Source organism: Symphalangus syndactylus, chromosome 17 (assembly GCF_028878055.3).
Source record: "Symphalangus syndactylus isolate Jambi chromosome 17, NHGRI_mSymSyn1-v2.1_pri, whole genome shotgun sequence".
In the NCBI taxonomy this organism is placed as follows: Eukaryota; Metazoa; Chordata; class Mammalia; order Primates; family Hylobatidae; genus Symphalangus; species Symphalangus syndactylus.
Window position 1 is genome coordinate 98,959,417 of NC_072439.2, and position 13,672 is coordinate 98,973,088.

Below are 13,672 nucleotides of genomic sequence, written 5' to 3' on the forward strand. Positions count from 1 at the left end.
CAGGTACTGGCTAATGAGCCAGCAAAAGGTGAACTCCTTTACCCAAAATGGAGTAAAATACTTTACTTAGGAAAAAATATTTTCCAACAAATCATAATTTCTGTTTGTCTGTTTCTATGGCCCACAATGTCTTTCAGAACAAGCCAAATAGTTTTCATTCTGGGGAACCCTTGGAAGGCTGGTGTGCCCTGAGAAAGCTGGGGTGTGAGCACCTGCAGTAGTGTGATGTCAAAGGATGTTACACTCTTGCTGACTGGTTGGGGTGTGAGCACCTGCAGTAGTGTGATGTCAGAGGATGTTACACTCTTGCTGACTGGTTGGGGTGTGAACACCTGCAGTAGTGTGATGTCAGAGGATGTTACACTCTTGCTGACTGGTTGGGGTGTGAGCACCTGCAGTAGTGTGATGTCAGAGGATGTTACACTCTTGCTGACTGGTTGGGGTGTGAGCACCTGCAGTAGTGTGATGTCAGATGTTACACTCTTGCTGACTGGTTGGGGTGTGAACACCTGCAGTAGTGTGATGTCAGAGGATGTTACACTCTTGCTGACTGGTTGGGGTGTGAGCACCTGCAGTAGTGTGATGTCAGAGGATGTTACACTCTTGCTGACTGGTTGGGGTGTGAGCACCTGCAGGGTGTTACGCTTGCTGATTGCTTAATCTGAATTTGTATATCGAGAACAATGGCAGACATATTGAGCAAGTTTTAGGAATAAAAGCTTTTTTTTTTTTTTTGTGCCTCTTTATAGGAAAGGATTTCTTCCTGTAAAGCTAGAGGTAGGGGAGTCCTGTCCATTTGTGCGAAACTCGACGTGCAGGATTTTCAAAGGCAGAGTCTATGTTTGATCATTTCTGTGCTCATCACAGGGCCTTGAACATAGAGGATGATTTCTAAGTGTGAACTATTATGTTTTAGGATGTTATTAACTATCACTACTGGTGTCTGATGCTGCTGAAGGGAAGAATGAGAAGAGCCACAGGATTTGGGGACTATGGTGGCCCCGAAGAGCTGTGTGAACGGTTTTGATGGCATGGCCAGGGCTGAGGCTCGGCCAGGAAACAACTCCATGAGGGCAGGGATGGTGTCTTGTCCACCACCGATCCCAGTGTCTAGCATCAGGTCTGGAATATAGTAGGATTCAATACATAATTATATTATTATAAATGAAGGGAAGACTGAACAGAGTATCTCAAGATACTTGGCTAAGAAAGGGAGGGGCTGTTTTCAGGGGATTCAGCGTCGAGGGTAAGTTTTTATAGGAGAGATTTAATCAGAATGTGAAGAATAAGATCAAGACAAGCAGAGTGGGCAGCCAAGAAAGGAAAACAAAGCATGCTTCTTCCCTGGGGATGGGAGGGGAGGAGGATGGGAAAGGCTCCAGCTGAGCTGAGCCTGCCATCAAGTGTAAGTCTCAATGCTGAGCTCAGTTTATTATCAAACCACAAAAGCTTTCTTTTCCTGAAAACTTACTTGCAGTTCAGACTTTAATATGTAGAAGAGGATTATAAAGACTCAAAGATGAACTTTGGAGATATAGTTTTAAAGCCATTAATAAATCTCCATCAACTTCATTGAATATAGGAGTTAATCTGAGAAGAAACCAGTATAAAAGGGGGTAAAGAGTGAAGAAGTAAAAATCAAGAATACTGTATTTGGCTTTGTCACTAAAGACTTTCAGAGAAATTATTTATACCCCAGCTACTTCCAAGGAGGGTTTCAGCTGACTTATAAAGGAAACATATATGCACAAGGAAGATAAAATCACAAAGCATGTTCGAGAAGGGAGATTATTATACAGGAACCAGAAGAGAAAAACTATAATTGAACAAAGAAATTGGCGTAGAGATTTATAGGCAGACTTTTTTTTTTGGAGATGGAGTTTCACTCTTGTCGCCCAGGCTGGAGTGCAATGGCACGATCTCTGTTCACTGCAACCTCTGCCTCCTGGGTTCCTGCCTCAGCCCCCCAAGTAGCTGGCATTACAGGTGCACACCACCGCACTCGGCTAATTTTTGTGTTTTTAGTAGAGAGAGGGTTTCACCATGTTGGCCAAGCTGGTATTGAATTCCTGACCTCAGGTGATCCACCCGCCTCGGCCTTCTAAAGTGCTAGGATTACTGGCACGAGCCACCGCGCCGGCCTATAGTCAGACCTTTTTATCCTTCTTCATCCCCCCAACCCTACCAATTTGCAAATAAAGCCACTGCCAACACTTAAAAGAAGGCTGTTTTCAGACGCTTAAAAAGCCACAGCCTTGACGACTTTACCATACACAGCGGCCAGCAGGTTCTGGAGTAGAGCTGTGTACTCTCATCTGCCCTGGTACTTCACTGGGGAAAGGAACACAATATAAAATGCCACCTAATATGAGGCATCTAAAGTGGTAAAGGCAGCACAGGAAGCACATTCTCAGTGTGAAGTGGCCGCCCAAGGACTGTAGGAATTCAGGCATCAAGGGCTGTAAATGGCCAGGTTTCTGCAGGTGAAGGGACTTAGGGTGGCTTTGAAGAAACTAGAGCTTTGATAAGGGGACTTGGGTGGGGAGGACACAACAGGTGGGAGGTGGTATTGGCAAAGGAGGCATCCGCATTGACAAACAGCTATGAGAAGCTCTGCAGAGGGTGTATAAAAGGTATGGCCAGGGAGGTTAGTGCTGGCAGAGGACTTATTGATTACATACTATATTCCAGGAACTGTACTTTTACGGATGAATTAATTCATCTGGATTTAGGATACATGAAGGTCACTGAAGAGAGGGAAATAATAGTTGCACTTTAGGAAAAGTCAAGCTGGTGGGTAGCTGGATCAGCAAGGGAGCAGATTAGAGGCTGGGAGATGATTTAAGAGGCCACCGTAATAATCCAGGCCTGGGTGAGGTAAGAACCTGGATTCGAGTGATGACAGTAGAAATGAGAGCAAGAAAAAATATCACGTTCAGGAAGAATTAATAGCATTTGGTGTCTGATGGGAGGTGACCGAGAGAATATAAAGTATAACCATTATTAGCTACAAGTAGAAAAGTAGTTTAAAAGTTTAGTAAAGCTTTTTCCTAGGAAGGGTATGTCAGATAAACTAAATCTGAACCAAGCACTGAACTTTCAGAGAAAGGGATCTATCTAAAAGATGTCTTTTCTAGTCTTAAATACCACTAGGGAAGTAGATATTTTTGATCAGATGACACGCGATTTAGAAAACCTTTTTGTAGAGACTCAACAGTGTGGAACATATGGGACTTTCATACGCTTCGTCTTGTCTTTAGCTGTCCCATCTGTGAGGTAAATGTACCCAATTTTAGACATCCTAAAGAAGACAGATTACATCACTTTTTCTAATCTTTTCTACCATCAAAAAATTCATTGTATCGTTAATTCATTAGCAAGATTCACGTTTTTTTGTACTGACTTGTATATAAAGAAATTCATTCGGCCGGGCGCAGTGGCTCAAGCCTGTAATGCCAGCACTTTGGGAGGCCGAGGCGGGTGGATCACAGGTCAGGAGTTCGAGACCAGCCTGGCCAATGCGGTGAAACCCTGTCTCTACTAAAAATACAAAAATTAGCTGGGAGTGGTGACAGGCGCCTGTAGTCCCAGCTACTCAGGAGGCTGAGGCAGGAGAATCGCTTGAATCCGGCAGGCGGACGTTGCAGTGAGCCGAGATCGTGCCACTGCACTCCAGCCTGGACGACAGAGACGCTTCGTCTCAAAAAAAAAAAAAAAAAAAAAAAAAATTCATTCTACTGTAGCTATAAACTGTCCAAATGAAATTGGTGAACAGGTGACTGGAAGAAATAGGATAAATATATGCGCAGTACCAGTAGTTTATTTCTACTCTCGATAAACACCAGTGTTTCCTAAGGATTACTCTGGAGCCAACTGAAAGGAGGGACCTACAATTTTTTTTTCACACACAGTGAGTCATCATACTGTGGTTAAAATGGAAGAGATTGTCAAGGCCACACGTGCTACCTGCACGTAGGAAGAGGCTGAGTGTCACACCCATCGGTGGCACCAGGTCTCATCAAGGATTCCTTAAGTACACTGCACTAGAATTAGATTACTATGAATTGCATAAGTAATACTTAAAATGCGTAGAGTTTACCACCTAAAGAAAACGGTCATTTGGAAAAACAATCCTTTGTCTGGAATCCAACAAACCCAATTTTCTTCAAAGATCAGGGTTTTGTCTCCATGGACTGTTTCCTAAATTATAAGCATATGAGACAATCCCACCTTCAGCAATGGCCTGTCTGCAGTTCCTTTTCGTCTCATTCACTGCTGTCCTAGATAGACCACATTTATTTCACCTAGGACATCAGTAATGAGCCAGGCACCAGTCACTGGTACACCTAGCTACTGGATCATTAGTGTTTTTCCTGAGGGCTTGCAATTCTGAAGTGCTCATTCTTGCAGTCATTCCTGCTTTCGACCCAAATTTCTTCTGTAAACAGGCTCTTGGGATCCATCATTCTGCCTTTAAAATTTGTTTCAGGATGACAGGCTCCTGTGCAACCAGCTAAGCATGTGGATGAAGTGGGGGCGTGGGGGTGGGGCTGGGCCCATCATGGCTTTCAGCATCAGAAACCCTTTTCTGCTTGCTGCCTCTTGTTCCTGTAGGTCTAGGGTGGCAAAGAAATATGCAACTATTATGGGAAAAAATGAAAATAACCCCAAAGTCCTTCAAGCAGTGAATGAATAGGCTGTGGTGCATCCACACAATGGAATACTGCTCAGCAATGAAAACCATGCATTCCTCTCCAATGCATTTTGCTGAGCCACACCCCAAACGCTACATTATACTCCATACATTCCGGGAAAGGCAAAACTACAGGCACAGCGGACAGATCGGTGGTTGTCACAGACTGGGGCTGAGAGGAGGTCTGGACCACATAGGGAAAAGCATCAGAGAATTTCTTTGGGACAGTGGAACTGTTTCGTAGTCTTGATTGTGGTGGTGGTTACATGACTCTATGCATGTGTCAAAACCTAGGATGATACACCAAAAAAAGTGAATTTTACTGTAGACAAATTATAAAGATAGAAGACAGCAGCTTCCCCTGGGGTGGTAGTAGTGACCGGGGGAAGCTGGGGTCACCTCGGGTGCCGGTCATGCTCTATTTACTGAGCTTCATGATGGTTACACAGAAGATGTTTACCTGTAAAGAAGTATTAAGGTATATGTACACTTACATCTACACATTTTACATAGATGTTATACTTTAATAAAAAGTTACTTGATCCCCATTTCTGCTCATAATGCTGTTTAGTAGACTAGGATTTACATAGATGTTATGCTTCAGTAAAGTTACCTGAGCCCCATCTCTGTTCACGATGCTGTTTAGTAGACTCTAGGGTTTATTGTTTTGCCAGCTCTTAGGTAACCATTTTTGGGGTGAAGTGGAGAAAAAGCCAGTGGTGGAAAGTTAGTTAAGTAGTGACTACTCGTAGTCAAATTAAAGACAAAATATTTTATCCGGGCAATTTAAGTAATACTTTTCACACTATTATTTTAGGCCTGTTTTGAAACTCTCCACAACTAATGTTCTGGAGAACTGCTAGGAGCCGTTGGGTCTAGGACCGTACAGAAATGAGAATGGCTTATGGAACCTTGATGTTTTCCAGTTCCATAATTGAGACTCAGCAAGGGTGGGCCACAACTCACAGCACCTCTGACAAAAAATAGGGATCCTTTGAAGAGAATAGCAAACATGATTATAGAGACTGAAGTGTAAATAATTCTGTTAAAGGAAATTTCCCTATAGGTGAAGAATGGCAGACGATATTCTGAGTCTTCTGCTACCAAAATCACAAACACAATCCTTCATAAGGGGAAAAACAGAATTATCAAGTATCAGATGATATGATTGTGTGTGTTTTTTTTTTTTTTTTGGGACGGAGTCTCGCTCTGTCGCCCAGGATGGAGTTCAGTGGTGCGATCTCGGCTCACTGCAAGCTCCGCCTCCCGGGTTCACGCCATTCTCCTGCCTCAGCCCCTCCCAGTAGCTGGGACTACAGGCGCCCGCTACCACGGCTAATTTTTTATACTTTTAGTAGAAACGGAGTTTTACTATGCTAGCCAGGATGGTCTCGATCTCCTGATCTCGTGATCTGCCCGCCTCAGCCTCCCAAAGTGCTGGGATTACAGGTGTGAGCCACTGCGCCCGGCCGACTGTGTTTTGTATACACCACTTTAGCCCTCGTAACAATCCTGCAAGGTAGTCATCCAAATCCCATTTAAAACATTTGCAAAATTAAGGGTCAGGTTAATCTCCACAAGAGAAGCTGGAAGAATTCTAAGCCTCTGATTCCAAAGGAGAAGGGAATTAGCTTTTAGAGTGTTTTATGTGCTAGTTCCCTTTATCTGTAATCTTACTGATCCTCAATGTATCTCCATTTTACAGATAAGTAAACAGTTAAGAGGGATTATGTGACTTGCCCAAAGTTACGTAAGTGGCAGAGTGGCATTCAAATCAAGCTGATTCCACAGCCCACATTCTTCACATCAGAGGGCACTGTTGCCAAAGTCAGTGAGAGGTGTACTGTGCAATTCTGGAGGGAGATAAATGGAATCTTCAATGTTAGACTTAACTATCAAATGCTCTACACTAACGTCGGGAAAGTGACATCCATGTTTTTTCCTGGTATCTTTCAAAATGCAACTTCATCGTAATATCATAAATGTACCAATATTTATTTTTAACAGCAGAAATTCAAACCTTCAGGGATTGAATAAACCACAAAAGCCAGCTCTTAAAATGGGAAGAAAAGGAATTTGTAAGGTAGGAAAACTATTTTCTAGGAGTCAGGAGTTTATAAGGTTCTAATCCTGGCTCTGTCCGATTTGCAGTATAACTTTGTTAAGACACAGGGGTCTTTAGGCTTCTATTTTATCATCACATGTAAATTAAGAGTATTCAAGGCAGAGAATCTTAGAAGGTAACTGCTCTAATATCTTAGAAAACAAACTTTACTAATTACTAGAATTCCTGAATTGCCATCTCTGGAGTTTAAATACTACAGTGTTTAGCAAGTATTTGTTGAGCAGAGTGTATGTTGCTGGAATGAGCTCTGCAGGCTTGCTTCCATTATTATTACTGTTATTTTGTTGAGATGGAGTTTCGCTTGTCGCCCAGGCTGGAGTGCAATGGCGCGATCTCGGCTCACTGCAACCTCTGCCTCCCGGGTTCAAGCGATTCTCCTGCCTCAGCCTCCCGGGTAGCTAGGATTACAGGCATGCGCCACCATGCCTGGCTAATTTGGTATTTTTAGTAGAGACAGGGTTTCTCCATGCTGGTCAGGCTGGTCTCGAACTCCCAACCTCAGGCGATACGTCTGTCTCGACCTCCCAAAGTGCTGGGATTACAGGCATGAGCCACTGCGCCTCGCTTGCTTGCTTCATTTATTGAAGAGCCCTCGGTAGTCACAGAACAGGAAAGCAACCAGATAGCTACAGCCAAATTTAAGAGGCATTTTTCTTTTTGCCAACTTAAAGATATGAAGAGGCATATTAAAAAATATAGACTTTACAAAACATGTGAAACGTATTATTCTCTGGGTATTACAATAATGGTTTTTTTTGTTTTGTTTTTGTTTTTTACAAATATTGTTTCAATTCTGGTTCTAAAAGGTTCTTCCTTGGCATGTCACTGTGGCAGGGCTAGGCTGACTTGTTTCCCACAAACAGTCTTTTCAGCTGTGATGGGAGTCACTTGTTCTATGGGTCTGTCCTTACTAATCGTATGACTTTGGGCAAGGATTTTCATCTAAGAGTCTTTCCTTATTTGTAAAGCATTGCTAAAATAATAATTTAAGTAAGTTACAGTTCTTTACACAGTAGGGGGTAAAAAATGAGGCAGCCAAGTGTATTGGAAAGAATGTAGACTTGGGGCAGAGAGGCTTGGATCCAAATACTAAGCACTGCCACTTATTAGCTAAGTCATCTTGGGCAAGTGATTTAATGTAAACCTTACAGTGGGGCTAATAACACCACCTTCTCTCTCTCTTTTTTTTTTTTAATTAATTAAGAGGTACGATAGATACTAAAGTGGCTATTGCATACTACTCAGCAATTAGTAATTTCATTATTGATAATCCTATACAATCTAGAAAGCTGCACAATCATATATTCTTACAAAAAAATCACTTAACAAGGACATCCAGAAAATAATGTTATGTAGCTTTTAATACATAAATGGCATCCTTTTATAACCACTTGATATTTTACAACATGTGACTATTTGGTAAATACTTCAAAATAGCTTATGCTGGGGTCTTGTAAGGCAATTTCTGAAGCTCTTGAGATTTTACAACAATTTTCTTCATACTAGTATGTTTCTATTTGGTTAACAACCTACAATATTCAGTGTAACAGCAACACTGTGTGTATTTCAATGTGTTAACATACTCTGTTGCCTAATGGCTCTTGAATTCAGTTATAAATTACATGATGCCTCAAATTGTTTCAGGAAAATGTTAGCTTGCAAAATATTTTTTTCTTTCAAAATTCAAGACACACTTAACATATGGATTTTACAATACAGTTTATTAGCTGTTCTCCTCTTCTTCATAAATGGAATGGATAATGCTGATAATTCTTTACAAACCAGTACTCATTTCTTTAAGAAACTGTAATGAGGAGGTTGTCAAAAACACATATTTAATAAACAACTCCAAAGAGCAATGGGAAGCCAGATATTATTATTAATATGAAGGACCAGAGAAACTGGTTTCTGAAATAACTTCTACCTTTCACTAACAAACATTTCTTAAAATTGCTCACCATGAAGATTTGTGCAATTCTAGTGCACAGCAGTGGATGAAAGCTGTCTGAGGGGAAAACACACACATAAATGGGGCTTTTGTCTGCCTTCCTATTAATAAAACGAGAACCAGCAGGAAAGGGCAAGGACCAAAATCAAACCTGATGACAAGAACAGTAACAAGAACAACAACAAAAAACCTCAGGAACCATTTGAAAACTTTTGTAGAAAAGAGGAGAATATGCCCATATTTTACTTAGAATCTCATTTCCCTAAATGTTTCCTCCTCATGACCACCATGTCCCCATTTTCAGTTCACATGATCAAGGAAGATAAGTCTATTCAATTAATATTTAATTTAAAAACCAAACAAAAAGGAGTAGGTGGCAAAAGAAACAAAATATATTTTAAATATATATATATGTTTGTGTGTGTGTGTGTGTGTGTGCAACTATGTAAAGAAAATAATTCCCATAGTTACAGTTTAAAGAAAGTTTTATATATATATTTATATATATTTTATTATAACAAAATAGGCAGCTATTGTGGGTAAAATATTCAGTAAAATCTGACTCCTAAGAATACATTTTAAGTTTTAGGCTATGAATTGGACTCCTTTCCATTGCCATTATGGTTACTACATCACCACTGTAATGTCTGATTTATCTGTATTTATATCTAGGAAATTTTCTCAACCTTCTGTGTAAAAGGTGAACTTCCTTAGCACCTGAACATGGCCTCAATTCACGAAATGTGATGATCATTTACATATGAACAACTTTTGTAAGACACGATAGTGTTGCTCAAGTAGGTTAAAAACATTGAAACTAGCAAATGTCCTGGGAAAAAAGAACCCTCAAATACTAAAAGGCTTTAAGAATGCTGAGGAAAGATGAAATCCCTTATGAAAGTCAACTCAGACATGAATTTTTAAATTAAAAAATGTTTTCCTTATTTATCTATAATGAAACAATTGCTTTGACGATAGAAGTTGATTGAGAAAAGGACTTGAGAGTAATACATTGGCCAAACCATGCTATTAAACTTAAGCGTGCATAGTTGCTCAAAGTCTACTAAATCACTGATTAAAACCACTTTTTCATTTGTACTGAAATTTGAAAAGAATGTATATAAAGCTTTTCCAAAAATCTCTTAAAGTTACTTTCCCTTAAACATTAAGGATTTTTACCACAATTTCTGCGTCTCCCCAAATTCTTAATAGCTGGTCAGGCCATTCTATCTTCAGTTCTGAAAAATGGCCACTAACCAATAGTGACATTAAATAATACACACGATGTAACTTGAAGGAGACACTACATGTGAAAAAGAAGCGCAATTGCAGACCATGATGTGTGGGATATAATTCAACATGAAATCAGTACTGAAGAAAGACTCCAGAGGAACGGGCAAAGAGATGCCGAAGAAAATGGAATTGTGGAAAACAAACAGAGAAACGTGAGTTTTCATAACTTTTCTTTTGCTGGAACCCAGATGTAAGAACCAGACTGTTCTTCTATGATCTGTTTCACTTGGTTGTAAATGTCTTCCAGCGTATCCCCCTGTACAATAGCTGTAATGATAGAAACAAAATCAGAAATCTCCATTAATTATTTTTGTCATTACAATTATTGGTGAAATAGTAGAAGCTAGTATCTTTGAAAAAGTTACTCATCCAGGAATAATCACCGTTTACGTACTGTTCACTTAGAAAAAACGGCTCACTTCATTAATTTGCCTATTTATATAGTATAAAATTTTTATCTTAAAAATGGATCAAAAAGTAAGACTTGGTGATCTTTTCTTTTGTTCTTTTACCATCTGAGCATATATTAGCTTTATTATTTTAAAACAAATTATTTTCTTAACTTTCCTGATTTCTCCATAAATGTATGTAGAAAAAAGGAAACTGGGTACAATCCCACAGACAGGATGATGTAAGGATAATTTCTTTTGTTTTGCTTTTTTTTTTTTTGGGGGGGGTAGGATCGTGGGGGAAAAGAGCTCATTACAGATCGATACTACTTTTTTCAGTTAAGCTAGCATGTCAGGTACGGTAGTGTAGGTGAATTGAGATACCTACGCTAGCTTGTTAGTGGTTAGAGACTTAACAATCAATGTTTATTTGCTGTCTGAAATAATGTGTGAAAAAGAGAGTAACAATTACTAACAAACAACTAATTCTTTGGAAATAGCTGAAGCCCCTGAGGTCTGTGAGGGATGAGGATTAGTTAATAAAGCAAACAAACAAAAACAAAGTATCGCTAGACAGCACTAAGCATGAGTAACTTTTTAAGAAGAAATAAAATGTTTATGGCTGGGTATGGTGGCTCATGCCTGCAATCCCAGCACTTTGGGAGGCTGAAGTGGGAGGGTTGCTTGAGGCTAGGAGTTTGAGATCAGCCTGGGGAACATAGTGAGACCCTGTGTATTTAAAAAAAAAAAAAAAAAAATTAGCTGGGCATGGTGGTGTGTGCCTGTAATCCTGGCTACTTGGGAGGCTGAGACAGCAGGATGATCTCTTGAGCCCAGGAGGTCACATTTGCAGTGAGCTTTGATCGTATCATTGGATCGTACCATTTGCCTGGGTGACAATTTCTCATAAAAAAGTTGACATATAAATGAAATAATTCAGAATTGCAAATTAGTCACTTATTAAACTACAAAAAAATGCCCAGTGATCTTGGAAGAGCATCATAGGTGTAGATTTCCATGGTCTGAAAAACTGAGCATAAAACGTCAAAGGGAGACTTTAAATAATACTGTCTATTTGGTGCCTGAGATTATGTGCATAGAAGAAAGAAGTTTTATGTAGGTAGGAAGGATTTATACATAGCTAGGAACGCCTGAGTAACCAAGAATTTAAAGTAACATAATATTCGCTAGTATCAGTTTTGTGAGACTTCTACCTTTGGAGCTAAATACAGACATGCCTCAATGTCCCTGAGGACTCCGTTCATTTGACAAAATACTTGGCTCATGGGTTTGGCATCTTGATGCACTCCAACAGCACAGGACAGAATCCCAGAGCATTTCATAGTTTAGGTTGACAACAGCACACAAGGATTTATTTTAGGAGAACACAGTCAGGAACTGACTTGGGAAATATACATTTTGCTTACTTTGTAAATTCATTAATGGAATGGTTAGTAAACCAGGATAATCCTTGGGAAGAAACTGGGAAAGCATAAGGCTGCAGACACCTTAACCATGTGATTAAAATTAGCAGCACAAGTAATGGCACAAGGAGACTTTGTCAACCTCCTTGTATGATACACAGAGGATACCTCATTACTTCATTGCTATTCCTGCCCCAAATGCATAACCTAAGTCTAATTATGAGAAAACATCAGATAAATCCAAATTGGGGGAGGGACATTTTATAAAAGAATGGGTCTTTGGCCGGGTGCAGTGGCTCACGCCTGTAATCCCACCACTTTGGGAGTCAAGGTGAAGGTGGGCGGATTGGATGAGTTTGAGACCAGCCTGGGCAACATGGCGAAATCCCGTTCTCTATAAAAAATACAAAAATTAGCTGGGCATGTTGGCTGTAGCCTGTAGTCCCAGCTCCTTGGGAGGCTGAGGTGGGAGGATCACTTGAGCCTGGGAGGTGGAGGTTCCAGTGAACTGAGATTGCACCATTGCATTCCAGCCTGGGCGACAGAGTGAGACCCTGGCTCAAAAAAAAAAAAAAAAACAAAAGACAAAAAACAAAACGAACCAAAAAACAAAACAAAAAAACAACAACAAAAAATCCCCCCTAGTGTTTTTACTCTTAAAAAATGTCAGTCAAGGTCATGAATAACAAGACTTGGGAACTATTTCAGATTAAAGAACATTAAAGATGTGATAATATTTCAGATTAAAGAACGTTAAGGATGTGATAATATTTCAGATTAAAGAACGTTAAGGATGTGATAATATTTCAGATTAAAGAACGTCAAGGATGTGATAATTCAATGCAACACGTGAGCCTGAACTGGATCCTGCACCGGAACAGAAAAACCATTTTTTTCCATTTTGCTCTAAAGAGATTAGAAGAAAAGTGAAATAATAATAAGATCTACAGTTAGATGAGACATATAATTATTACGTTTCCTGATTTTGATAATAAAACTATGATTATATCAGGGAATATCCCTGTTTTTTGGAAAATACACACTGAAATATTTAGAAGTAAAGGGGACATCTACCTGAAACCTACTCTCAAGTATATCAGAAAAAAAATTATAAATGTGGTAAAAGGTTAACACTTGAGGAATTTGGGTGAAGGGTACATGAGACTCCCTGTACTATTCTTGTAACTTCTATTTAAGTCTGAAATTAGTTTGAAAAAAATAAGAAAGCACAAGGCTTACAAAACCATGACCCTTACTGATACCCAGTGTGAATGTCAAATTTAGGCTGATTGATAGTATTTCAAACAAACAAGTAACAATAACAAAAATGTCCAAAGACTTGAGGAGGAAGTTAAAGGACAAGGTGAGTAAGGTAAGAATATTGGGGAATTGCTACCTCCTTTTTTTTTTTTTTTTTGTTAGACAGTATTTCAAAACGGATCAAAGGGCAACTAATCTTCAGCAAGGGGTCAAAAATACACAATGGAGAAAGGCTAGTGTCTTACATAAATGGTGTTGGAAAATCTGGATATCCACGTGCAAGAGAATGAAACTAAACCCTTATCTTATACAAAATTAACTTGAAATAGATTAAAGACTTAAATGTAAAACCAGAAACCATAAAACTCCTAGAAGAAAACATAGGGAAAAAAGCTCCTTGACACTGGTCTTGGATGATTTTTTGGAAAGCACAGGCAGCAAAATAAAAAATCATCAAGTGGGACATCAAATAAAAAATCTTCTACACGGCAAAGGAACAGTCAACAAAATGAAAAGGCAACCTATGGAAGAGGAGAAAGT

General features: G+C 39.6%; 1 protein-coding gene across 28 annotated transcripts in view; it reads right to left on the bottom strand.

The window, feature by feature from the left end:
- Positions 1 to 8,152: 8,152 nt before the first annotated feature.
- The window catches only part of DLG1 (discs large MAGUK scaffold protein 1), a 277,635-nt gene continuing 272,115 nt past the window's right edge, over positions 8,153 to 13,672 (bottom strand). For all 28 annotated transcript variants that reach the window (XM_063622148.1, XM_063622133.1, XM_063622145.1 and 25 more), the window contains one exon: positions 8,153 to 10,326. In XM_063622148.1, coding sequence (XP_063478218.1) covers positions 10,220 to 10,326 — 107 coding nt within the window. In that variant the 3' untranslated portion in view covers positions 8,153 to 10,219. The remainder of the gene's footprint in view (positions 10,327 to 13,672) is intronic.